This window comes from Paramormyrops kingsleyae, chromosome 9 (assembly GCF_048594095.1).
Source record: "Paramormyrops kingsleyae isolate MSU_618 chromosome 9, PKINGS_0.4, whole genome shotgun sequence".
NCBI lineage: Eukaryota > Metazoa > Chordata > Actinopteri > Osteoglossiformes > Mormyridae > Paramormyrops > Paramormyrops kingsleyae.
Window position 1 is genome coordinate 7,080,098 of NC_132805.1, and position 27,353 is coordinate 7,107,450.

Below are 27,353 nucleotides of genomic sequence, written 5' to 3' on the forward strand. Positions count from 1 at the left end.
AATCCATGATTTGGTGAGGTTAGTGTAGAAGAATTTGACTGGCCCACGCAGAGCCCTGACCTCAATCCCACTGAACACCTTCAGGATGAAATGGAGTGCCGACTGTGCCAGGCCTTCTCGTCCATCCTCACTAATGCTCATGTGGCTGAATGAGCTGAAAATCTAGTTGAAAGACTCCCAAAAGAAGACCAACACCATATTAGTGCGTTTGGTTTTGGAATATCATGTTCAACATGCACAAACTGTATGTGTGATAGCATGGTGTCCACAGCCATTTGCCCAGTTAGTGTATTTATTACCAGTTTACCCTGGATTACCATAAGTAATGACGTTTCCCATTTTATAATAGGGCAGTGCCTGTTTCTACCACAAGGGGGTAGAAAAGGAGATTATTTTCTGAGGCCGCAATGCAAGAACATTATGATCTCACTGGGTGCAGAAGTCACTGGCTTGGCAGAACCAGAAACTTTTGGAGGAACTTCAGATTGTTTTAGGGTGCAGATTTGTGTTTTAGTTTCAGTTTAGATGATTCTGTGGAGTGTTGCAGCATCTTCAAGTCCCACCAGGTCCAGTACAGAATACTTCAGAAAACAGAAATTCCACAGGGGTAATTAATCATGTCATTAGAGGGCCCTTCAGCTCTCAGATGCTGCTCAGCACCTCGAGGGTACCTTCTGTCCCTGAGGCTGCAGAGCTGGGCCACACTTGGGTGTAGAGACATGTGTGCTACCAGGGATTTACAGTGCTTCTGCTCGACCTGCATCTCACTAACCACTGAGGCTCTCAGGGTTATCATGGTTCCCTAAAACAAAAAAAAAATTTGCAAAAATGAAATAAAATGCGAAAAAATGCAACTAAATCAAAACTACAAATACAGCTTCAAAATAAAATAAAATTAAATAAACAAGCATCAAAAATAGTTTTAATACCCTTTATCTAAAGTAATGATTTGTATATCTTTTTATAATTGGAACATATTTTGCCCCATTTTAGGACATTAGTATATAATGTGCACAGTGTCTTCATGTAAGATTGAAGATCAGACACAATAGCTCTTCAACTTCTTCTACTTCTAGTAATTACTACAGTTTAAAGTAACTAAAATATGCAAAAGGCTAAACTGAAATTTATCTTTAAAATAAAAACTAATACAACTACACTGAAAACTAAAACTAAACTGGATTTAAAAAGAAAATAATACAAAAATTTTTAAATTTATAAACCGAACTATGAAAAGACAGCTGAGAAGCCAGAACGTGCTCCTGTGTCTCTGCCGGAACTAGTTCCGTACCTGTTTCGGGACTAGGTGACCCCAGAACGTGCTCCTGTGTCTCTGCCGGAACTAGTTCCGTACCTGTTTCGGGACTAGGTGACCCCAGAACGTGCTCCTGTGTCTCTGCCGGAACTAGTTCCGTACCTGTTTCAGGACTAGGTGACCACAGGAGGTGATCTGTGAACAGGGCTGCACTCCCCTGCTTGATGTCTTGCAGTTTCAATCGGGACGTTGATTTCAATCCTCTGGCAGAAGTGGAAGATGGAAACAGGCCCAAGACACAGATCCGCATCTGCAATCTTTATTTTTATTTCAAAGGTGTGTGTAGCAGGCTGAGATGTCGATGAGTTTTTGCTCAATATCTTACACAGCAAACACAACAAAAAGAAAATCGATCCAGGTATGTCATTCCAAAATCTACCTTTACATACAGTAAGATACAAAGAAACAGCAGATGTTTGAGCTGGTTTTTCACAGACCTTGGCCAGTGTTAAACAACCTGGTCCGCGGGGACCCACAGACAGTCCACATTTTTGCTCCTTCCTAGCTCTTGGTAGCTGCAAAAATGTGCACTGTCCTCTGGTCCCGGGGACCGGGTTGGGAAACACTGACCAAGGGGATGCAGTGAGGCTGAAGAGGTCAGTGTAGGAACTGGGCAAGGTGACCCGACCCCCAGAACCGGGGGCTCACAAAGATGTATGTGACATTCGCCGGCAGGCTGAGCCATGCAGGCTGACCACCTACCTGCAGACTGACCTGTCCAGTCTCACTGTCCGCCTGGTCACTATGGACGCAGGCACAGCACCTAGCTGGCAGTGACATGGACACTGAATAAAAGATGGGATGCTTCGTCTGCCGCATCGCAGAAAAGGTGAGGTCTCCCTGCCTTTTGTCCTTAATGATGGAGGGATACAGAGGGAGAGGGATAGACAGAAGAATAGAGATGGGGATGATGGAGGAGAGAGGTGGAGGACTTCACACTGATGTGAATGGAGCTGCTCTGTTTAGGAGACTGGCTAGCAGATGACTGTGAAGAAATGTTATACAGACGCTAAATAAACATTAGTCCTGAAACATTATACATAAAGCAGGATGAATGTTAGCCCAGGAAAGTCATTCAGGCTTTAAATAAATAGAATCTGTGAGATGCATTACACAAGATTACACAAGAAGCATTAGAAATTATATTAGCCCAGAAAAATGAAAGATGTTTTATTGTCTGTGTTCGTTCAGAGGTGTTCTGGGCATGCAGAGGCACCAGGAACACGGTCACTGTCACGGTGGCTGATAATCACCTTCATTATTATGGCAAGAACAGAGGAGGCAGCCATGGGATTGGTGAAAGCATGACACAGCGAGAGGGCGGACACTGCACCAGACGGAACTACAGAACAGACACAGAGGATCATCCCGACGTGACGCATCACAGGTCACATGCTGCGTCTCAAGCAATCACGGGCGAGCCCAGCGGTTGGAAGGCCGACGTAGCTGCGGATGGCATGACTCTCCGAACGACGGTCTTCGGTGAGATCCGGTAAGCGGACATCTCCGGCTGCGGTCTCATCGTTCCGGGTCACGTGAGAGAATCGAGGACGCGGATGGGTGGGAATCAGACGGTCACGTTACATTTACGCTAAAATAAATTACGTCAACATTGCTGCAGGGAGAAGACAACAGAGAACATACAGGGAGCAATGAGGACAAGATCGGGGTAACTGCTGGGCTACAAAAGCCATCTTCACTTGGGCTGTGTGTGCATGTGTGTGTGTCATGTATTTTTAGATCCTTCTTAAAACCTTCCGCATCAAATAAAAACCCCCTGACTTCCATGAAGGGAAAGAGGAAAGGGAGACGGTATCTCCTTCATTTTCAAACGGATGTTAACCATACATTGGGGTGACATGACCCCAGCATTCAACAGCCACCACAGCTCCTCCTCCCTTGGGGTAGTCACAGTCCTACTCACACCCACCACCAGGGGGCTTATAAAGAAAGCACACCCCTGCCCCTCCTCCCAGACCCACAGTCCTCTGGATGTCCACAGGAAGGCCTGCTTCACAGGCATCCTTAATCGTGCTTCGGTCTGCTCTTCTTCCTCTTCCTCCCATTCTCAACGGCTGGCTTCTCCTCCACCCTGACGGCGCCGTTGGCTGCTGTGGTCATACCGTTGGCGGCGGCCTTGGAGGGGGCTTCCCGGCGTGGCTGCCGGCGGTACGTCTGGTAGTAGAAGTTGCCGAAGAGAATGATGAAGGTGATGGCGTAACCGATCAGGGCCCAGTGCATCCAGTGGGGGAAGGCACAGTCGATGTAGAGGGAGACGGCTGTGTGTCCGATGGTCACGTGGAACTGGATCTGAGGGACGGGGAGGCAGAGGGATGTGAGACGATGAGAAGGAAAGAAGGCAGGCGGCATTCGGATGTCCATGTGTTTATTGCCGTGGGGAAGGGGGGACAATCTGACCATATTCAGAGAACCTCAATCACTGATGGCAAACACGAGCAGAGACAGGTGGCAGCAAACTTCAAACAATGAGAGAATCATTAAGGAGAAGATCTTTCAGCTAGGAGGACCACGCTCTGCCCGGCTACTGCTCCCTCCCTGGTGATCTGGGGTCTCATTTCTAGCCATTGCGTACCCACAAAACGGGACCCGTATGCCAATTCCCACGCAAACGTTTCGATCTACGGCAGAATGTGCATATCTGTCCAGAAACTCTGAGCCATGCGAGAATTGAAGCCAGACTGTAGGAAAAATGTGAATGGCATCATTACACATATAATGATGCATTGTGCTGGTGAGTCATAACTCATGCATTTCATTTCTTCTACTTTATAAAAAAAAAAAAAAAGCGATTTTATTTGTGATAGTGAGCCATAATTATTCCATAAGGACTTTTCAATTGTAAAATATGTTACATCAAACTACACTTGTAACATTTCATCAGCGCTGTCTTGAGCAGCCGTTGAAATGTACATATATTAGTGGTGGACATGATCACGATCATTTGGACAAGACGTGAAGCTTGGGGACGAGTGATACTGTTTGTAAAGATAGCAATGCAAAGGTTCTCTTTAACACAACCTTTTAGTGTCGCTGAAACGCAACCAGCTTTTATTTGTTTCTGTTCATCGGCAATTACATTAATTGAGCTAATTGTATCTCGTTGCGTCTGCATGAAAGCTTCAGCAAGACCCGGTCACTAACACTAATGTGCCCTAACCCCCACCAGTAACAGACATGGCCTTACAGTGCAGATCAGAACTTTTTTTTTAATTTCATGTGCTGTCCTGTTTGCTGCTCTCACTGCATTAACAGCATCTGCAACGTGTTGCCACTCGCTGAATTTTATTCTGTTTGTCACACCCACTGCTGTGGCGACTAAGCAAACTGTTTTTTTCTCGTGTCCACCTCACCCACAAGTACGTTTCTGTTCTTGCACTTCCCTTTCGGTTGCCACGATGAGTAAACGTTTGTCGGGCTTAATTTGTAGGCTTAAATATTCATGAGGTATTTTGCGTTGACCACTTATGGCTTAATTTGTATGCATCAATATTCATGGGGTGTTTTGCAATGACCATTTATGGTTAAATGTGGGTGTGTAGAAGGTGGAATATGAGGCTGTGGCACCAGGTAGACTGTCATTCATAAAGAGAACATTGCTTGTAAGTGTGCCTACGCACGGTGTGATAAATCGGACTTTTTCTTGCACACCATTTTCAGCTTTTGTGCATACGTATACTTTTAGTAGGAGCCCTACTCACTGGCCTTTCGGGGATGCCTGCTTCTATGGAGTGCTCACCATTTGGATGATGGTGAGATACTTCTTCCACCACAGGTACTTCTGGATCTTGGGCCCAAAGGCGGCCAGACCGTAATAAAGGTACATGACGACGTGGATGGCGGCATTCAGGTGTGCACCGAAAAAGGCTGCCGGCAGACACGGAAAAGGATAGAAAGGTCATAACAAATTGCATGTTCTCCACACCCATCATCTGATATGTCCCCTGCCCATCATGCTGAACATGGTAATAATACTCACACTGCTTTCTTACATGGCCAGATTAGGAATAAGACACATAATAAGCCCTCCCCTGTATGCCCATATTAGGAAACTTTCATATACTGTCCCCTCCCCTGTATGTCCATATTAGGAAACATTCACATACTGTCCCCTCCCCCTACATGCCCATATTAGGAAACATTAACATACTGTCCCCTCCCCCACATGCCCATATTAGGAAACATTCACATACTGTCCCCTCCCCCACATGCCCATATTAGGAAACATTCACATATTGTCCCCACCCCCACATGCCCATATTTGGAAACATGCATATATTGTCCCCTCTCCTGTACACCGATATTAGGAAGGATACATATACAGGTATCCCCCGCTTTAAGAAACATTCGTTTTACACCACTACGCCTTAACAGAAGACCTACATAAGCACCTGTTTTCGCTAACCAAAAGAAAGATTTTTCCTTTTACGAAAAAAAAGTGAAAATAGCATTTAGAACTGCATAGACGATGGTGCTGAAATTTCCTAGTGCCCAGTGGCGTCATGGCTGTCATAACATCGTAGCTCAGCGTGTTTCTCAGGTGTTTGTGGTGATGCTGGTGTAAACAAACCTACTGTGCTGCTGGTCGTATAAAAGTGTAGCACATAGAGTAATGTAGAGTACATATTATGTGATAATCAACTGTTACTGGTTTATGTATTTACTATAATTATATTAATATATAACATATAGCCTAGGGGTGTAGTAGGCTGTACCATCTCGGTTAATGTACGTACACTCTATGATGTTTTCACAACAGCAAAACTACGTAATGACGCATTTTTCTTAACGTGTCCCTGTTGTTAAGTAATGCATAACTGTATTAATTCTGGTAGGTGAAACTACACTGTACATACATTATTTCTCCTTTATATAGGCTGCATATTTATCGTGTCATTCCTGCTTTTACTATATGTGAGTGTTATATTAGGTTTTATGTGCTATTTGGTAGGTTATTTTTTCAATCTAGAAATGCTCAAAAAAATTTCCTATAAAAATCAATGGCAGTTGCTTCTTCTCCTTACTCCATTTCAGCTTATGAAAGGTTTCATAGGAAAGCTCCACTTTCGGATGGCAGGGGAAAACTGTACACTGCATCTTCCACTGTATGCTCAAATTAGGCACAATATGTGCTTTATCCACTCAAATACATGTCCATAATAGGAAAGTGACACACACTGTCCCCACACTTGTATTCCCACATTAGGAATTGTACATACACTGTCCCACTCCCTCTATGGCCATATTAGGAATGGTACATATGCTACCCCTCTCCTGCATGCCCATATTAGGAATGGTACATATGCTGTCCCCTCTCCTGCATGCCCATATTAGGAATGGTACATATGCTACCCCCTCTCCTGTATTCACATATTAGGAATGCTCCGCATGCACAGAATAATACTCACATTGCCCTCCAGCCACCCACTTGATGCCAATCCACCAGAGAGTGAACATGGAGCAGTGGTGGTACACGTGCAGAAAGCTGACTTGGTTGAACTTCTTACGCAGGATGAAGAAGACGGTGTCCAGGTACTCCACACCTTTTGACACATAGTACCACCAGAGGGCTGCTGCCACCTGGCAGAAAACAGCAGATGTAGTGAAACACGTCAGATGAGTTCACAGATGGTCAAATCAGAGTGCTGCAGTGATCCAGTGTATGCAAAGATGACAGTGATTTCAGAACACTGCAGTGATCCAGAGTGCACAGATCTGACAGTGATTTCAGAGTACTGCAGTGATTCAGTATGCACAGATCTGATAGTGATTTCAGAACACTGCAGTGATCCAGTGTGCACAGATCTGACAGTGATTTCAGAACACTGCAGTGATCCAGTATGCACAGAGATGATAGTAAAATCAGAACACAGCAGTAACCAGCTTACTCCAATTCACCTCAGCCTCTACGTATGCACATATTCTGCCAAGAGGTAATAAATGGGGATAAGGGCCTGAAGCTGGCCTTAATTTACACTAGTGACGCCCAGACCAGCAGGGCATAAAATGACCTGGTTAACCAGGGAGTAAAGAATCAGCTGTGACACTCGAGGGAGAGGAGATGCTCAGGAGGCCACTGGGAAATGAGGCTTTGGACACTGCAGATGGGCTTACTCACTGCTGGCAGGTGAGAAGCTATTGTAAGCCAAAGGGAACCAACATTAAGTAGTGCAGAGAGGGCCACGCCTAGTTGGTCAGCATACACGATAACTATCTCCCAACACGGTCCTAAAAGCTCCAACTCCCTCCCAACATCAGCACTCAGTACTCGAGCAGCATCACCTCAGTCTTTGTAAAAAGATTCTGACAGAACATTGTAAGAGGGACAGGGCCTCGCCGCTGAAAGGGCCTGAGCAGTGGGTGCACGGGGACCGTTTCACTGCAGAGCGGAGCAGCCACACTGCTCATTACGGCCCGGACACACACATGCATGCTGGCTCACCCGCACTTCATTCTCGTCATCCGTGTAGTTGACAGGCTGACACAGGTAGCTGTAGCCCGCTGCCCGCGTGGACAGGAAGAGCTGGAAACAGAGCAACAGGCTGGTTTATCTGCTCGCTGAGGCCAGCCATCCACATACCTACATGTCTTGCTCTGGGGTTAATTCTGTTGACAAGCTACCGAAACAACCATCCTCCGTATTACGAGTTCTGTCTCGTCCCCCTCATTTTGTGGTAGGTTGGCATCTCCTAAGCTCCATTCACCTTCTTCCCATCCTCTTTTTCTCATACAGACAAAAGTAGCTTCCCACCTCCTTCCAGATGAAGAAGTTGAGGACCACCATACTGAAGTTGTAGACGATGAGAGTCTTCCGCAGCTGGAAAGGCTCCCGATGCTGCATGAACTTGGGTCCCAGCCAGAGGAAGAGCAGGTAGAGCGAGCTGATGGTCAGTGTGGGCAGGGGAGACCCCATCAAAGGCCATTTCTCCACACGCTTGTCTATGACGCAGATACACACACATAAACGCAAAGACAAATGTCCCTAGTCGCGCCATTATTACCATACCTACTGAACTCCATTTGCAACTGCTCTATCTCCATGGATACTGATGTGTAAGAAGAAGATTCTAGACAAGCACGGTCTCCAGTGTTGGGCGAGTCATAACCCACAGGACTAAACCACCCACAACCAGGTGAAGAACAGAGATAGGAAGAACACCGGGACCACAGAAAGCCTCACTTCACGTGCAGGGGAACATGGCTGAACAGCGCCTCTGGTGGAGCACTCAGGTAACACTTACACAAACTAGCACTGAATCAGTAACACGCTGAGCACTTTGTTAAAAGTCAGCAGGTGCTTTACAAACCTCCAGACATGGGAACACATAAGCAGGGAAAAGCAAATAAACAGGAATTCACCTGCAATGGTAAGGCTCCATTTGTAGAACTCTATGGTGTCATTTAATAAGTTGCTTACAATCTCCATGTTGTGGTATGCTGATGAACCTGCAAAACAACAGCACAGAAGCATGACCCAGTAACCCTGGACTGCTGTCCTTTCTCAATTACAGAAGCAGACAAAGATTCACTGACCAGCAGAGGGCACAGTGTTTAAGGGACAGAACCAGCGAGCAGAGCACAAACAAGCTGGGCTCTGCTTCTGCAGGAAGCATGAGGCAGAATCGGGCCTTCTGTAAGATGCTCTCCATGTTCAGTTGGCTAGACTTATGAAATCAACCTCCTCATTATGGTATAAAGACAGAGGGGCATTGCAGTATTTCACACAGTACGCCTCTTTGTCTGTCCCTCAACACCCAGAGTACATCTGTAACACCCTACCCTAGCTGAACACACAAATAGCCTCACTAATAAAACACCTCATGGTTATGTAGCTGAATACCATCCCTCTGACATTTTTAACTGAATAAGGCAGGATGGTTCCCCCAGAGAAAATGTCGTACCCTACTCAGGGTAATTAGCCTACTGTGTAAATCAAAGACAAAACAAGACTACACTGACTTCACAATACAGGTGTGGAAATGGGTTTCCATCTTGAGTTCCGCCTGTGTATAAACGAGTGTCCATCTTGACTTTTACTTGTGTGCAACCGCTATTTCTGTCTCTCCTGTAGACGTGGAAAGGGTGGCGCGTATTGAAATGGCCGCATCATTGAAAATCAATTGTATCACAGCTCATAGTCTTGCCGAGAAGCTGCTGTATTTCCCGTATCTTTAATTCGAGCCAACACATTGCATTTCATTAACCCACGACGGTCAAGACACTGCGATGGCACAGCAGACGACACAGCTAATCTTGAGTAAGCGGACTACATGGGCGTGCAACTGCGGCGGCTCAGTGCGCACAAAGAGACGCCGGCGCATCTGTGCGGAACAGTAACTGCGGTAGACGCACAGTTGAAACTCATGAGCAGACTGTGCACGGTCAAAAATCATTCTGTTTCCATACGGCCACAACAAGCCTACAGTTTAATTACTACGACAGAAAGAGAAAACTAAGATTTGTATTTATAGTAAAAATGCCCCCGCCCCCACACCGGATAAGAAGCACAGGCAGATACCAGGCTTGCGATCAAGTGTTCTGCCATCTGCTCTAAAAAGGCTTTTATTTAGAGACCTAGCGTCTCAAGACGGTAAAATTTAGGTGGCCGCTTATATTTAACAATATGTCATTCTATAATAGCCACAAAGGTGGCGTTTTGATACAAAGCATGTATATCTGGGCAACGTTTAGTTGGAGAGTATTATAGGGTCCGAAATTCAAGACCCATCTCCCATAATCTCTCCGATTTAAGTAAACAACCGGCATCAACGACGAGAATTGCTGTGTATGACATCCGCCACATCGTACGCATATTTTACTGAATTTCCATTCCTATAGCTTCCGATCACAAAATACGTCGCTCAAATTATGTCTTAAATTCCTAAAAAAAACAATACTAAAATAATGCACAGTGCGTCTAATGCCGCAGGCTGAAATTTAAGGCATCACAATGAGAATAAATTCGGTTTGCTTACCTTAAAAAAATAAATTATTTTTATGATGACATTCAAGGCAAGGTCAATCAAATATAATCTAGGACACCATATAGCGGAAAGAAACGGAAATACGGCACCTTTTGATTACATAAGAGTCAGATGCAGCGAAACAGACAGAGGTAAACCGCACCAGCAAAAACCTGTAGCCGAGCGATGATGGTGCACCCAGCGCTGCGGCTCTAACCCAAACGCCTGGAGAGCGGAGCCCCGACGATGCGCCGCGCATGCGGGGATGACGGCGGGGCAGGGGAATGGGACAGGGGACCACGGGGCTCCATCCATCGTAAGATGCGGAGTCTGTTCAGCCAAGTGCGCCTCTGTCCATTTAAAATCACCTAACAGTGGCATTTAAAAGGACGCACAGTGACACCGTTTTGCAAGGCGACAATAGTCTTGCAGTTCATGGTCAACGGCATGCGTAACAATACAAAATTGACTCATAGTCCTGAAGGAAGGGATTATGTGCCTTTTGTCACCCAGAATTTTCTCCTCTGGTTCGATTAGTATTTTCCTTTTCCGTATATAAACATGAAACTAAACACAGACATGTTCCATACGTTTATTCTTTAAATATTTAATTATATGCATAATGAACTAGTGGCAGTGTATGGACTGGCATGCATACCTGCATTATAAAAAGAGGAAAATAAATTCATATAAATGAAAGTGAGACGTCACACTTGCTATAACACTTCCAGATAGTCGCATAGTTGGGAAATACAAAACAAGTTACAAGTGTAAACGACAAATCTTAATTTAAAAGAGAACTAGGTCTACATCACACCTATCAGTCTACACTATGGGAAAGAGAAACGAAATCACGGATTTCGCGATATCGAGGGGCTTACGTCACGCATGTTTGGGAATACGAACTAACCAATAAGCGCGCGGCACGGCCGGAAGTGGCGAATTTGAAACCTGCTGCCCGAAGAACAGCTCGATGTAAAGTGCTGTGCTTTGTTTTTGTATTTGAAAGAAATTTCTTTAAAGCATAGGATCGTATCGGTAAGTACACAAAATTACATGTTATCCAAAGTTCAGTTAAAATGAATGGCATTGGAATGTTATTTTCAGGTCTTATTTGATGTGGTATTCTTCTTTAACCGCAAAAAAACTAACCAGTCACGAGGCTAATTCAGTTTTACTGATATAACTAACTGATGAATGCTCCTCTAGCAGACGTTTCTGTTCATTTAAGAGCTGAACTGTTCTGAACAGGTTGACGATGAGTTGTTTAGTTTATCGCCCACCCACCTATTTATTGCATAAACATTTTAGAAGATGATCGCTGCTAGTAAGCTGGACAAATCAATTTTAACACATGGTAGACTGATTTGTTGTTGAATAAGTAAGTCATGCTGCCGATGATGGCTAACTTAATACGTAATAATTATAAACTGTATAATTATCAACTGTGCTGTTTATTTTCAACCTGAGTATTGTTGTGAAGTTTCTGTACCGTGTCAATCTGTCTTAATAATTTGCGTTATGGTACAAACGTTCCTGAAATTGCCTCTTTTGCTTTACTGGTATTATTTAATGTTCTAAGTATGTTTGATCTTAGGCTGCATCTCACTGTTTAGGTATGTTACAAAAAAATGAGACAGTAAGATTAAGACCAGCAAATGTTTTCATCAGGGAGAGTGTAAAGAAACATAAATTTTGATAACACTCATTCAATCAGACAGGCGATCTTCGGAACTGTAAATAACTGTCTCGGATTCATTTGATTTTGATGAAACTTCACCAGTTAACAGAAAAAAACAATAGAAAGAGCGTCCAATTAGCTTTTGTTATTGTCCAAAGCGCAGATTTTGGTTTAGAACGGGTTGAACTTGATGAAAATTTTCGGCGCAAGCAAAAATGACAAACCGTATGATCAAATTGAAAAATTCGAATTCGAGGCTGAAGAGGGGAATCCAAAGTATGTCATAACAAGGAATCTCTCAGAAATAGCCGATCACAGACAGCGCACTGCCCATTTTACCTTGGGGTTACCCTGTGATGCACCTATATCGCATAGCAGTGGCGATCGTAGAAAATGGCGGCCGGGATTCCCGTGGATTATAACACTGTTTGATTTTGCTGCCTGATTTCCAGATATGGAGAATGAGGAGAAGACAGACAGAATGTTGCAGTTTGCTCTGTTGTGCCAGAAGCTGAAAAACATTAAATCTACCTTTCTCTCTGATGGTTGGTTTGGTCCTTTACTCTCATCTTTGATGGCCATGATGGTTAGAGGTGGTTGATTTAACTATGTTTATGTTTGACAGATGATATCAGTCCAAAACAAACAGATGACATCTACCAGGTCCTCAGCTCCAATTCGCCGGAGGCATGTCTGACCTACCTGGTGAACCTGGAGAAGAGAGGCAATCCCCAGACCGATCCAATCCTCCTGACCAAGCTGATGGATGGCTACACTCGCGTGTTCTCCTGTCTGCCTCTGGACAAGCACAGCCAGAATGAGAGCTATGCCAAGATGCTTGTCCGGTTTGCAGAGCTCAAAGCGTGAGTGCTTAGTGGTCTTTCTGATATGCTTGGTTCTGGGTATGATGTTAAACTGCGTCTGGGAGTTTACATTACAGTTCATTTGACAGCTGGGGAACACCCCCCCCCCCCTCCCCAAACTCCCAAATATTTCCCTGCAAGTTGGAGGACCACTTGCAGTGAGAAATATGGAAGTTTCCAAATTCCAAAAAAAAAATTGGGGGGGAGGTGTTCCCCTGCTGTCAGAGGAACTTTGTAAACTCTGCATTTCAGTGGGGGCACTCTCTGAGGTATGCCAGCCGGTGGGTGGCGGGGTCTTTATAGGTGGTTATGCCTATTATAGGTCTGGTCACTCTGATGGCTGCCATAATCAGGGAGTAGTCTTGCTGTGGTGGATCACAGAGGTGGAACTGAGAAGGACGGCTGCAAGGGGTCTGAGTGCAAATAAGGAGCCATTTGTTAGAGGAATCTGTGAGCAAGTGACACACCATCTATGGTCTTGCGACGCACGTCATGCTTACAGAGGAACTGAAGCATTTTGCAGATCTGTTTCTCGGAGAGTCACAATCATGGCAGGTGATGGAACGGATGACACTGCAGTTGTGACCCGCTGGCTACTTTGAGCAGCTGTTTAGAGCTGATCCTCTGGTTGGCATGTTGACATCCCCGGGCCCACAATTCCTGAGGCTGATCCTGCACTTAGCTGTGATCCACACAATCTCACTGAGATTGCACTGATGGTGAACCGGCTGAGGGTAGGGGAGGCTGCATGGATCTGTGGTATCTGGAGTGAACCTCTCCAGGCTGGTGGGAAGGCCGTCCTCCTGGCAATGCAGGCAAACTTTGCTTCATTTGGGAAATGTGCATCATCCCAACTGACTGGAAAACAGGACTTGTCCTTGTCTGGAAGTGGAAGGGTGATTGCCTGGATTATAGCAGCTGCAGAGGGATGGCACTGATCTCCGTGCTCGGTGAGGTCCTTGCTGCAGTCATCTTCACCAGGATCTTTGATCAGCTGCTCGCCTACCAGTGACTGGATCAGTCTGGTTTTACGCCTAAGAAATCTACTGTCAACCTCATTCTGGCACTGAGGGCTCCCATCGAGTGCAGACGCAAATATCTGCAGTTTCTTTGCAGCCGTTGTCGATTTTCGTAAAGCGTTCAACTCAACTGGATATCATGGCTGGCCTGTACACTGGTACTGTGAGTGCTGTGCAGAATGGAGAGAGAACCTCTGTGTTTTTCCCAGTTGATTCTGGAGTTCATCAGGGGTGCGTTCTTGCTCCTGCTCTGTTCAATGCTTGCATGGCCTGAGTGTTGGGCAGGGTCGTGGGGTCCAGCAGCTGTGGGGCATTTGTTGATGAAGAAAGATAGTCTGATCTTCACTTTACCAACAATGCTGTGATCTTCATGGCATCAGTGGAGGTTTTCGAGACACTGAGAGAGGAGTCCGAGTGTCTGGGCTTCCGAGTATCCTGGATAGAAACCAAGAGCCAAGCCTTTAATGACATCTTGGGCACAGATGTCAGCAGTGTGTCTGCAGTGGTCATGAGGTCACTGTAAAGGGATTTGTGATTCTCCCAATATCTGTTAGAGGACAAAGGTCCAAATCTTCAGAGTCCTGGTGCTCCCTGTTTTGTTGTATGGTTGTGAGACATGGACACTATCCAGCGAACTGAGATGAAGACTTTGGCTTCTTCGGTACTGTGTCTCTTCGGCGAATCCTTGGGTACCCTTGGTTTGACTTTGTGTCATGAGTGGTTGCTCAGGGAGTCCTGGATGATGCACGTTACCTGCATTGTGAAGGAGTGTCAGTTAGGGCATTACTGCTTTGTGGCATGAGTCTCTGAGAGACTCATTGCTGAGGACCTGAGCAGCTGGACCAAGCCAAAGAGATGCCCACGTAATACCTGGCTGCGATAGACGGCCATTTCTGGTGGGTGGGACTGGACTGCGTGTCGGCCTGGGGGGGTCGCCAACCGGGATCCCGAGGTGCGTCTGTGTGGTGGGGGCAGCAACGCACCGTACCAGTTCATGCTCCCCAACCTGACCTGACCGGACTTTGGGCCTTCAAAACCAGAGTCTGAAATCCTGTCCTCCCTCATGTGTTCAAGTTCGTGGCCGTAATTCTGCTTCTGTTCTGTCATTCGACCAAACAGTTTTAGAATAATTAAAACCTAGTTGATGTAATGAATGCTTATGTTAAATTTAAATGACGAGTGAGCTTTGTAACACATGACTATGGTACCTGTTTAGCAGTATCTAGGTGAGCTTAATGGTCATGTACAACATTTTTACAGAAATCACTGGTGGACAGACCATTTATTGAGAATTTATCATTTGCTGTAGGATTCAGGATCCGGATGAAGCTCAGGACAGCTTCATTGTGGCAAGGTCCAACAGCAAGATGTTTGCCTTCGTGCATATCGCACACGCGCAGTTCGAGCTCTCTCGAGGTGCGGCTTCCGCAAATCCGTCCACGCCATAGACATGATCCAGAATCACCCTGGTTTTCACACGCTTGTACTGCCCCCTACAGGAAATGTGAAGAAAAGCACTTCGATACTGCAGAGGGCCTTCTGGACAAATGCAAAGCCAACCGAGCTGCTGGAGACAGCTTTACAGAACCTGAAGGCGGGGAAGGCGCAGCTCCTTCCCCAGGAGGAGAAGGAGAATATCGCCTGGTTTGGTGGATCTGCCGATTTGAGTCAGTCACGAACCGAAAATGTTTACTCGCATTTATTGGGGGGAGGGGTCATTCTGGAATTAACAGAACTTCCCCTTTTAGCACCAACACTGTCTGTCACACAAGCCCCAACAAAAAGCAGCCGGCCGTCCCAGGGCACCGGGGACCTGCATTTGGGTGGTTTGCTCTGTTCTAGGTGAGTAGCAGGTGGACCTGGACGGATCTTCAGAACATCTGCATTCAAAACAATGTAGACTTGCCCCAACCTGGACCTGAGGATGTACAATATTCTCCACGTGGTCCTTTATCTTACTAGAGCTGCTGCCCGATTCTGATATGGTTGCTGTAGTTCAGTTTATGTGTAACTCACGTGTCCCCCATACAGACCCCCATCGTGTCTCGCAAGGGCCGGTTTCTGTGGGTTTTTAATTGTCATGTGTCATGTGAGACATGGGCGTTGTTTCTGAGTAGTTATTTCTACAGGCACTAATAATTGAGATGATGCAGATCAGCCTGTGGCCCTTGGCCCAGGGTTGGTCCTTGGGGCTGTGAGCGATTGGCCCTCTTGGGCGCCATGCCAGTGCAATCTGTATTAGCTCAGCATCGGTCTGTGGGCAGGTGTTCCGCTTGATCAGCTGATGTGTGGAAGTCATCATCCGGCTAACTAAACCAGTCCAGCATTCTCTTCCTCATGGAGAGCCTCCTGACCTTTTTGGATACCAAACTATTCTACCTTCTGGCCTTTAGCATGGATCAGAAGAGCAGCTTTCTGGAGGACCCACTTCCGGGCTGGAGGTCCAGTTCCCAACGGAAAAAGCCCAGTAATATGGTATGCGGCATTCCTGCATGGCGTCTTGATGGGGCAGGTGGGCATGCATGCTCACCTCACTGACGTTTCTCCCGTTACCCATTCTCCAGCCAGGCAGGGTGCCCCTCGTGCCCCTGCCCATCCCTGAGGATGATGATGATGATGATGGGAGGCCTGTGAAGAAGAACGATGGCTCTGGTCCAAGCAGTTTAAACTGGTAGGCAGATTTTTGTCAGCATGTGTGTATGTATTTATGTTTGTATGTATATATCGTGCTAACACTCCCTCATTTTGACTTGATAATGTTGTGTATCTGGCTTCTGTCACAAAAACTCTGATTTTGAGGCTACATTCTGGTGAAGCAAATAACCCCAACACGTGTTCTACGTGAGAAAAGGTTTTGTTTTGCCATGTAAACATTAAATCCTGAACATCTTCTTCAAAAGCCCGCTGTGGTGACTCATTCGGGACGTCTTAGGGAAGCGTGTCCACTGTGTTAATCTACAACTTGTCATTAAAATGACATCAAACCTCAAATGCCTTACTTTTAGTCCCAAAAGGTGCGACAATAACGAAACTTTGATGGCTTTTCAGGCAAGCATCTGGAGCTAAAGCCAACCCCGTCTTTTCCCTCTCCTCGTCCAAGAAAAGCAGTGGCGATGGGGACTCGTACACCCTGCTGAATCGAAAGGTGTTGCTTTTTCCTCTTTTGGTATTATGGGGCTTGACAGGTTTGCTTGATGACAATGGTTAAACTAGCACTGGAAAACCCATCTTACATTTGTGGTGACTGTAGCGACGGGGGAACATGTGACCTCACACTGTGCTCTGTTTCGCTGTCGCAGCCGTCAATCATCAGTCCTGAGCCTCGCCCGTGGGAGGATCCAGGGTCGGTGGATTCCACAACCACACTCCTACATAGGCCGGAGAGGAAGGCATCCCTCTGGTCGGAAGGTAATGCTGATTTAACCCTCCGTCTCCTGCTGTGCTTTTAGGTGGCTGCTTTCGTTATATGGTACATGCTTATTATATGCCGCTTACAGACAACACCGAAAGTATAAAGCAGGTCCTCAGCTCCAACTCCCCGGAGACCTGCCGGACCTACCTGGTGAACCTGGAGAAGAGGGGCAACCCCCAGACCGACGTAAGCCTCCTGACCAAGCTGATGGATGGTTACACCCGTGTCTTCTCTTCTCTGCCTCTGGCTAAACACAGCCAGAATGAGAGCTATGCCAAGATGCTGGTCCGGTTTGCAGAGCTCAAAGCGTGAGTGCTCGATGGCCCCTTCCAGTGTGTGTTTAATACACTGGGTGTCATTTCATATCGTGTCCCGTAAAGGTTTGCGCGGGACACGCGGTGGTCACTGATGTTTTTAACGCAGGATTCAAGATCCGGAAGAAGCTCAGGACAATTTCATCGTGGCAAGGTCCAACAGCAAGATGTTTGCCTTTGTGCATATCGCACATGCGCAGTTTGAACTCTCTCAAGGTATGACTTATGCAGATTCACCCGTGCTGTAAGTGCATTTCAGAACGATGCTGACTTTTTTTTTTTTTTTTTGCATGCTGATACTGCCCCCTACAGGAAGTGCAAAGAAAAGCGCTTTGATACTACATAGGGCCTTCGGAGCGAACGCCAAACCCACCGAGCTGCTGGAGACAGCTTTACAGAACCTAAAGGCAGGGAAGGCGCAGCTGCTCCCCCTAGAGGACAAGGAGAAAGTCACAGGTTGGTGTGCAACAGTGTGTAACAGGCAGTCTGGTCAGTCATGTGTCCTGGTGTGTTTAAAGCTTGTTTTATATTTTTTTCAGGAAGTTCTGCTGGTGCGTTGACTGAGACACGGGACACGCTGGGTTGCAGCCAGGGCGGTGCTTCGAGCTCGGGGCCCTACAGACCGATGTGTAAGGAGATCTCCACGGACTGGAAGATTCCGGCTCGGATCAACAGACACCCATCTGCCGAGGTGAGTACCCTGTGCCCCCCAACACACACAGATGACAGTAAATTGTGCAAAAATTCAGGTTCCTGAGCCGTACCCGAGCTGTACCCGAGCCGTACCCGAGCTGTACCCACTCTGACATGGACCTGCTTACAAGCAGGGCTGAAAGCGTAACCAAACTGAGCTGGTTGTGTCATCATCTTATTGGTTGAAATGTATGGAGATACTGGTGTTTTTCGCATGGATTGTCCAAAGGTAAAGGTATATATTCTATATATTATTTATTAGTAGTGTCTCACATCGCAATGTATTGATGCATTTCCGGAATGGATACGTAATGCAAATTTTATGCAAGCGAATACTAATTCCGCTAGTGATTGATACTTGCGTAACATAGCTATTCTCACCGACGTGCTACAGGAAATTAGCACACAGTAAAAGAAATAATAATTGCACATCATGATGTACTCTGTGTGAACAGTAAATAAGCATCTTTTCGGTATATGCCACTGTCACTCTCCAAACCCGGGAACCCTTCTGCAGTGGAAAACCACCAGGGTTGGTTCCTGTATGCCAGTGGAAAGGTGCCATTGATGTGATTGTTTGGCTGAAGTGGCCAAAGGCTGCTGTGGAGTTATTAATGAAGGTCCCCAGCAGGGGGCATGCAGCGCTCTACAAATGATGCCTGTTCTTTTCTCAGGAGAAGCCTTCTCCGTTCATTTCTGTGCCCGCCCCAGCCCCCGCCCCTGCCCCTCCCCTCCTGCCAGCCACCAGAGGAAGCTCTACCCTCACTTGTCAGACGCCCAACTACAAAACTCTCAGTGCCACCAGGTGAGAGAGAATTCTGGGAGATCAGTCATGTCTTCTGAGCTGAATTTTACAGTTTTGACCTGGTCAGTCTGACTCCCTCCTTTCCCGTTGACTTTCAAAGCTACGCTACTCCAGTCCAAAAGAACCCACCTCAGTGTGCCCCCAGCACAGTGCCCCGTGGCCCCGCCCCTTCCCAGCAGCCCTGCACCCCTCTGAACCAGATGTCCCATCTGCAGCAAACCCCTCAGGTAAGATCATGGATCCTGTGTGGATGGGCAGCACATACTCCTCCCATAACCAGGCAAAATCGAATATGGCCGCCCTGTCATTCCAGGGTTTGGGTGCTACATTTTCGAATGACTCCATCACAATCAAAGGCAAACAATTCTTCATCCTGAAGATGATTGGTCGAGGCGGATCCAGTAAGGTATTGGCCTTTTTACCTTTCCTCTTTCAGTCCGAGTGTTTGATGGCTGTATGACAACTGAGTCAGGGGTCAGCATTCATCTCCCAGCATTGTGGGTAATTCCAGGTGTACCAGGTGTTGGACCACCGTAAACAGCTATTTGCCGTGAAGTACGTGAATCTGGAGGAGGCTGACATCCAGACGGTGGCGAGCTACAAAAATGAGATCGAGCACCTTAACCACCTGCAGCAGTACAGCGATCAGATTATCAAGCTTTATGACTAGTGGGTGACCTCTCAGTCATTTAAACAGCGCCGCCCTGCTGGGTGGAGGATCAATAGGCAGCATGTGTGGCCCCGGTTCATAAATTCAGACTATGTGTATGTTGGTTCCAGTGAGATCACAAACAGTTACATCTACATGCTAATGGAGTGTGGAAACCTGGACCTGAACACCTGGCTGCGGAACCGAAAGGAGGTCAACCCCCTAGAGAGGAAGCTCTACTGGAAGAACATGCTGGAGGCGGTGCAGACCATCCACAGGCATGGTAAGCAGCCACTGACCACGTGGAGTGAGCCAAAGCCATGTGCTGTAATGATCTTCTCTGCAGGTTCTTAATTCCAGCTTGTTAATTCCAGCTCCTTCAGGCACTGCATTCAGTACCGGTCGTGGTATCAGTCGAAGCCATATCCACCACTGTTTTGTGTTTGTTTACAGGAATCGTCCACAGTGACTTGAAACCGGCCAATTTCGTGATTGTGAACGCCACACTGAAGCTCATCGACTTCGGCATCGCCAACCGCATCCAGCCGGACGTGACGAGCATCATGAAGGACTCGCAGGTGCGAGGGCGGCCCCGGGGCGCCGGGGCCCACGTCTTTCTGTATGAGGCTGTCGGCTTCTCACACTGGTTCTGCTGTCCTTCCAGCTGGGCACTCTGAGCTATATGCCACCGGAGGCCATCAAAGACACGTCCAAGGGAGGGAAGCCCGGCTCCAAGGTGAGAGCCCAGCTGCAGCCTTGGTGTGATCATTCACATCCACTTTCTATGGGGGGGAGGGAGTTCAGTAACCATAGTTCTTGGGGAGGAGCTGGATACGCTCAACGCTGGCAGAGAGGAGGGTGCTGTGCAGACTTAAGTCGCTCATGGACAATTCTGCTCTCCTGCTTCAGTGTTGCAGCTGGACAGAAAAGCACATTTATATCTGTGTACTTTGCAGTCTGTAACTTCAGACAGTTTCTGTTTGGGAGAAAGAGGATTCTGATTCTGTCTCCCTGTTCCCAGATCAGCCCAAAGGGTGACGTGTGGTCGCTGGGCTGCATCCTATACTACATGACCTATGGGAAGACACCCTTCCAGAGCATCACCAACCAGATCAGCAAGCTCCACGCCATCATCGATCCCTCGCACCAGATCGACTTCCCCGACGTCGCCGAGAAGGACCTGCTGGATGTGCTGAAGGTGGGCGACAGGCATGATGGGGTGATGTGGGGTATCTCGCCAGCGTGTTCCGTGACGTGACAAGTGCCGTGTTTGCAGCGCTGTCTGGTGAGGAACCCTAAGGAACGCATCTCCATAGCCGAGCTCCTAAGTCACCCCTACTTGCAGCTTCAGCCGCTACCGTCGCCCAACCCACGTATGTATGCATACACGCGTGACACACGCGCACAGTGCATTCCCTGGGCCTCAGCTCATCCCTGTAATGCTTCCCCCTGCAGCTCAGCCAGCTAATGCCGACCTGCAGCGCATCCTTAATGAACTGGCAGCTCTGCAGTCCCCCAACAGCATCGCCAGGGCAGCCAGTGTGAGTACCAGGCTCCAGTGGGTGAAGCACTGCTTTTTAACATGTGTTTCTTCTAAGAGTGGATTCATCAGACGCTTATATGCAGAGCGACATACAGTTGTGAAACCAGGGTCAGACGGTCCTTGGAGTAACTGGGGGTGACGTCAAGGCAAACTTTTGGCGCTTTTTCCACTGGCATGCAGGAACCCGCCCGTACCCGAGCCATACCACGAAGACAGTCTAGTTACAGTGCGATTCCAGCTGGCTTTGATTTTCCACTGCAGAATGTGCAGTACTACTAATGAATAATTACAGTTATCATCATGGTACGGCTTGGTTCTTGGTAGCAATGGAAAGATGCCATTTGTCATTTCAAAATGTAAGCAGGAACACAATGAAACAAAACAGCGTTTGTCTGAGACTTCAAAAACAGCTTTACACACAAAACACACAACAATAATAAATAAATTTGCTCTGCAAAACAGTGCAACTTTTCACTAGGGTTGTGCAGTGGGTTTTGACTGTAAACGGCTGTTGTAAAATACTCCAGAGTGTCCTTCGAGATGGGAGGGGGTTGAAGAGGCCATTGGAGGGGTGAGATGGGTGATTGAGGATATTGGCAGTGCCTTGATAAGGCAGTGCTTATCAAAGATTTCTTAGATGGATGGTTGAGGGGGTCCAATGATTAAGGACCTTGCTCAGGGCCCCAATGGTGAAAACACACTGGGAACTGGTGATCTTCCAATCACAGGCACAGCACCCTAACCCAGCGAGCCACACACCGCTCCTTGGCAGGAAAAGGTTCCAGATCCACAGTGTGGGAGAAGGCTCACCCGCTTTGAGCGGTCAGGCGTGGCACGTGTGCCAGAGCTGTGGTGACCCGTCCCATGTTGTCCTCCTCCCTCCCGCAGAATCTGGCGCGGATGTGCAATAGCGGCAAGCGGCTGGATGTGTCCGAGTGCCTGAAGGCTTCCAGCCAGACATCCGGGAAGATGTGAGGTGTTCCACAGATCGCTTGGCACCTACGTCTCAGCCACATTCCGAGGCAGGCCAGCTGCCACATCTTCAGCCCCCAGAAGATGCCCGCTCCTGAGGACATTCCTTTCGAACCCAGTCCTTTCTGGAGACACTCCTTGCTTGTTGAACGTGCACATTTTGCAAACCTGTTTCAGCTTGGATCCTCCAGCTCCATGTGTCCTGCTGGGGGCGCTCTAGCAGGTGCTATCAGACCACTATGAGAAGAAGACTGCTAACCTATGCTAGGAGACACCATGTACAGTCTTCATGTAACTCTTCATTGAATTGCTATGACACTTTGTTTTTTGTTTTATCTCTTACTCTAAGACAAAATTACAACCCTCTGACAAATAAACTTAATATAAGAGAATTTTAAAGTGTTTAAATGTTTTTTCTTGTCTTGGTACTTTATCTTGGAAACAGCCTAGATTTTACCCAGACTGCATCCTGGGAATTCTAATTCTGTTAAACAGCAGCAGTAAATCATTCAGACAGCATATCATCTGATCCAGTTTATGAATCAAGGGCCAATCGCATTAGCCTATGATATGTTTTGAATCGGTGAGTGACAGGGAGGCGGGCACTCTGGACTCCAATCATCTTCCAGCTAGCCATCATAGCCCATAGCTTCCGCCATGTACACACTCCTGCCTCTACTGTGCTGCTGTAGCGGCTCAGGTATACTTGTCTAACGCAGCAGGTGGGGTCTGTGCATTTGGACGCCGACAAGCAGCTCTTTGTGTATGAGGGTGGCCTTTTACGGACAAGTGCTCATGGATTAGCTCTTGTGCGCGCAGGCGGATGCGCCATATAAATACGCCTCCGACCCCACCCTCTGTGACGGCGCCCTGGTCTCTCCCCCTGTTTCCGGTTTACGTTCAACTGCTATGGCGGCCGCCGCACGGCTTGTTCTGCGCACCGCGTCCGGAGCGAAGGTGCTGCGGGCCGGGTTGGGGTGGCTGGGAGCCCCGATCCGCGTCCCGCACGCCGCAGCGCACTTCACCTTCCATCCGGACCCAGTCCCCACACGTCATGGTAAGAGGAGCCCCGGGCTGCCGCTGTATCTTCGGCTGTTAAAGTAACCTTGATGGATGGGTCTATCGCTGGGAGCTCCTGGGGAAACTATTGGGTGTATGTGTGCCTGTCTGTCGATAACATTTTGATGTGGAATCATTCATTATGGGGTTCGCCCCTGAGGTCTTTGCGATGGCTCTTACGGCGGTGGCGTTTCGTGCCTTTATAATTGCTCAGAGCTTGGGGTGCATTCGTACAAACGCAGTTACTATTTATCCTGGGGTTTTACTGAACCTTGGACTGTTCTTGTCCCACTTAGTACTCCATCTCAAACCGCGCTGTTGACAGCTGTCCGTGTTATGCTGTGGAATACTTAGATGTCTTCAAGATGCGTCTGGACACTCGGAGCGACCCTGTCACGCATTACCTGCTGTAGTCGCTCTGCGCGGACACCTTCCCATTGATTAGTTTCTTAAATCGTATCCCAGTTCTGTTGGGGCGCGAACAGCGACGCCGTGTGGCAGAAATGCAGCTTGACCCCGTGTTCAAGGGAAGGCTTTCGGTTTTTATCGAAATACATGTTGAATACAGGTGGGCACTCTCCTCACAAATAACTGCAGGGTCCAAATGAGGATGTGGCTTCACTGTGGTATAACACGGACGCCACCTTTTAGATGGTGTGTAATTGTAGTATTAAACATTTGTAGAGAAATGCTCCCTTCTTGTTAGATGATAATGAACAGTAGGTTATGTTAGGCTGTTTGTTGGTCCTTGTAATGAGGTGTGTCTTGAAATGCTGGCGCTTTGTGTCCGAACAGGCCCAACACAGAAGATGAACCTGTTCCAGTCGATCACCAGCGCCTTGGACAACACCCTCTCCAGTGATCCCACAGCAGGTATGGGACTAGCAGATCGCTACATGGTCAGATACAGACGTTGGGCACTGTGTGAACGCCGGCCTCGTATCCAGGCTGGTCCTGGTAGGGATGATATGCGGCGTACACTGCAATCGTGAATGACTGCCCAGGCGTCAGAGAGAACCTCACACAGTCTATTGCCATATTTGCAGCTTGCTTTTCACTGGTCTGTTTGCTTGCCCACCCCTTTTCGGGGCCAGTTCCCAACTCGCTGGGTAGCATTCCAACACGCATCCAGCAAAAATAAAGTGAAAATACAATCTCCACTTTGCCATTTAGTTTCCAAAGTCTGTGCGCAAAACTCCTGCAAAAATTAAAATGAAATAGCACCATTTGCATTTTAATTTTCCATTCATGTATGAGTCAGATGTGAAATTAAAAACCCTTTTTGTCTTTTCATTTTCCATATGGATGGATAACACCGATCTGTGTATGTGATCAAATGATGTGTGACATTGGCACATGGATCCCAGCCTTTCAGTGCAAGCTGTGTTTGTTTTCACTCGCTCTGTTTGTTCCAACGAAGACTTTGTTTGTCTGTTTTGTTTTTCCTTTAAACACGGCACACATTTGCCTTTTCAGAACAGAAGAAACAGACTAAATGAATTATAAAGTGGCCTTGTTATTTAAAGTGAGTTTGTGTGCTTTCAAGTTCAGAATTGTAATTATAAATGTTTAGAAACTACTGATGTTAGAACAAACAGGAAGAGCAAATAAGATGAGTCTGCTGTCCTCTTCTCACCTCTAGATTTCCATCCATCCATCACTGTAGCCACTTAATCCCAACTGGGGTCGCGGGGGGGGACCAGAGCCTATCTCGGGAACAAGGGGCACAGGCAGGAACCAACCCTGGGCAGTCGCCAACACACCACAAGGCACACACACACACACACACACACACACACACACACAACTACAGGGCCAATTTAGACTCACCAATCAGCCTGTCCTGCACGCTTTTGGACCGTGGGAGGAAACCAGAGCCCCCAGCGAAAACCCACGTGAACACGGGGAGAGCGTGCGAACTCCACACAGAAAGAACCCGGGACCGAACCCAGGATCTCCTTGCTGTGAGGCAGCAGCGCTAACCACTGTGCTGCCGCAGTCTAGGTCTCCTTCAGTGTTAATGTCCCAAAATTTAGTAAGATTCAAAGCGATTGGTTTAATAAAAAGTCCAGTTTTGCGCTAAAATGATTGCTTTTCCCATCTCATTTAATGTTAATTTTCATAGTAGCACAGACCAGACCTTAATTTCTCAAGTCGGAGACATTCCTAAATGATTTCTGTCCTGTGATTTTGCATTTTAACTTATTTCGCATATGATACTGCTGCCAAACTTACTAACTAGATGCTGCAAGACGTATTTAAGAAGCAACCCATGAATAACTTAATATTTTATTGAATTTTCACGAGGGACATTTCAAATGAATAAGCAAGAATATTATTTGTAGTAAGAAGCCATTTCGACACACTCTACCTAACAGGGCCCCTACAATATGAGTCTTATCTAACCCCTGCATTTGGCGCAGTAATACCCTACAGCAGTGGTTCCCAACCTTTTTTAACTCACGGCCCACACAGCCAAACACATATGTTTCCGCGGCCCACTGCAAAAGAATTTAAACGATCTCGCTTTTTGTGTCGGGTTAACTAAGTACTCGGAAGCAAGGCTGTTAATTGTCTTTATTGAATAAACTGGTAATTTATTTCATTATATATCAAATTATGATTTATTTGATTTTGACTAGACATTTTTTATTATATTAACAATATTACAATTTCTATTAATAATAATTGGCGGCCCCCCTGCAATACCGTCCACAATAATAATTGGCGGCCCGCCCACAGGTTGAAAACCACTGCCCTACAGCAAATGCAGAGTTTTCTTACATTTCCATTTAATTGTCTCCTGAACCGGGTTGTATAATTGGTTGCTTGTCAGTACACACCTGTATTTGCCAGGAAGTGACATCACTGCCTTCTGTTTGTCTTCCAGTTATCTTTGGGGAGGATGTGGCGTTTGGTGGGGTGTTTCGCTGCACCGTGGGTCTCCGAGACAAGTACGGTAGGTTGTTTGTGTCTGTCCACCCTCCTAGAATGTGGCTGCTGGAAGCCTTTTTAAATACAAACCACTGTCCCCCTGCCTGCTGTGACTCCTCGCCTAAAAGTACGATGGTTAAGCTAGGTGTCGGACTCGTCCCCGAGTTCAAGTTCAACAGATTGAACCATTGTCAAAAGTCCCATAGTTTCATAATCATTATCTTATTTTAAGCCACGCTATTCATTGTGCTTTAACCCCTTCAACTGTGAAGCCTCACTGGAACTGTCTGGTGGTCTGTAGCTTGTAGTGTCACAACTAGGTGGCAGCAAAGTAGCAAATTTTACAACTGGATGACATTTAAGGAGCTGAATCTGGCAGATTGTTTTGAGGATTTGTGCTTATTTTTGTAATGCAGTTTTGATGACTTCAGTTTAATGTACATCACTTTGGATGAAAGTGTCTGCCAGATAAATAAAATGTAAATTATATATTCCAGGTATGCTGGATTTTTTTTTTTTTTAACTCTAATTAAAATGCTCATTAAAGTGACAGTATTTAGGTGATTGCCAGACTCAGCAGAGTCACCACAGAATATGCTTGTGAGTTTGTACTGGGTGGTGCAGTGGCGTGGGGTATAGGACTGTCACACCTGTGGGGGGTGCGCAGTAAAAGTCTCGTATTTTGTTTGGTTACTTATGGTTAAGGTTAGGGCTGGGTGGGGGTTAAGGTTGTCATGTTGGGATTTGAGTTTTCCCCATAGAAGTGAATGGAGAGTCCCCACAGAGATATAATTACAAACGTGTGTGTGTGTGTGTGTGTGTGTGTTGTAATGGCGGCTGGTGGTTACAGCGGGTGCCTCAGCGATCTGTCAGAAGTGTTTGTTTATTTTATTTGTTTTTTTTTTTACTGTCTGATGTGTCCACCTTGCCTCCCAGATTAAGCTGTAGGTTACTCAAACCAGATGGTGATTATAGTTGTTATTGGTGCTCTATTAATATGATTAACATCAGGCTGGATTTGATCCCTTCCCCTTCCATGCAAACTGCAGTGCACTTTGTCCTTAGCAGTGTAAACAAATGTCTTTTTGAAATCCTGATTGGATGCTGCTTTGG

At 46.8% G+C, this 27,353-nt stretch overlaps 3 protein-coding genes across 10 annotated transcripts in view; 2 read left to right on the plus strand and 1 right to left on the minus strand.

Moving 5' to 3' along the window:
* Positions 1-1,558: 1,558 nt before the first annotated feature.
* Positions 1,559-10,577, minus strand: elovl4a (ELOVL fatty acid elongase 4a). Of its 4 annotated transcripts, none has more exons than XM_023813144.2 (7): positions 10,460-10,577; positions 8,693-8,779; positions 8,085-8,272; positions 7,776-7,856; positions 6,742-6,913; positions 5,073-5,200; positions 1,559-3,625 (listed from the first exon to the last, which is right to left on the minus strand). In XM_023813144.2, the coding sequence occupies exons 2-7, from the start codon at positions 8,757-8,759 to the stop codon at positions 3,341-3,343; spliced, it is 921 nt and encodes a 306-aa protein (XP_023668912.1). In that variant the 5' UTR covers positions 8,760-8,779; positions 10,460-10,577; the 3' UTR covers positions 1,559-3,340. The 4 variants fall into 4 exon arrangements, with proteins under 4 accessions (XP_023668912.1, XP_023668911.1, XP_023668909.1 ...); XM_023813143.2 differs by having other exon boundaries at positions 10,407-10,561; XM_023813141.2 differs by having other exon boundaries at positions 10,309-10,560.
* Positions 10,578-11,189: 612 nt separating this feature from the next.
* On the plus strand, positions 11,190-22,639 carry ttk (ttk protein kinase). 2 transcript variants are annotated; one of them, XM_023812998.2, is made up of 25 exons: positions 11,190-11,334; positions 12,430-12,522; positions 12,603-12,840; positions 15,169-15,275; positions 15,359-15,526; positions 15,608-15,701; positions 16,253-16,334; positions 16,424-16,530; positions 16,908-17,004; positions 17,159-17,267; positions 17,357-17,579; positions 17,695-17,801; positions 17,898-18,041; positions 18,125-18,276; positions 18,953-19,083; positions 19,184-19,310; positions 19,397-19,489; positions 19,595-19,752; positions 19,864-20,015; positions 20,186-20,310; positions 20,397-20,468; positions 20,754-20,930; positions 21,009-21,105; positions 21,188-21,273; positions 22,164-22,639. In XM_023812998.2, the coding sequence occupies exons 2-25, from the start codon at positions 12,432-12,434 to the stop codon at positions 22,248-22,250; spliced, it is 3,024 nt and encodes a 1,007-aa protein (XP_023668766.2). In that variant the 5' UTR covers positions 11,190-11,334; positions 12,430-12,431; the 3' UTR covers positions 22,251-22,639. The 2 variants fall into 2 exon arrangements, with proteins under 2 accessions (XP_023668766.2, XP_023668767.2); XM_023812999.2 differs by lacking the exon at positions 12,430-12,522 and having other exon boundaries at positions 11,207-11,334.
* Positions 22,640-22,921: 282 nt separating this feature from the next.
* The window catches only part of bckdhb (branched chain keto acid dehydrogenase E1 subunit beta), a 30,178-nt gene continuing 25,746 nt past the window's right edge, over positions 22,922-27,353 (plus strand). For 2 of the 4 annotated variants that reach the window (XM_023813118.2, XM_023813120.2), the window contains exons 1-3: positions 22,924-23,304; positions 24,102-24,179; positions 26,197-26,265. In XM_023813118.2, the coding sequence (XP_023668886.1) occupies positions 23,157-23,304; positions 24,102-24,179; positions 26,197-26,265 (295 nt within the window). In that variant the 5' untranslated portion in view covers positions 22,924-23,156. Of the gene's footprint in view, positions 23,305-24,101; positions 24,180-26,196; positions 26,266-27,353 lie in introns of all 4 variants that reach the window. The other 2 variants (XM_023813121.2, XM_023813117.2) reach the window with 2 other exon arrangements.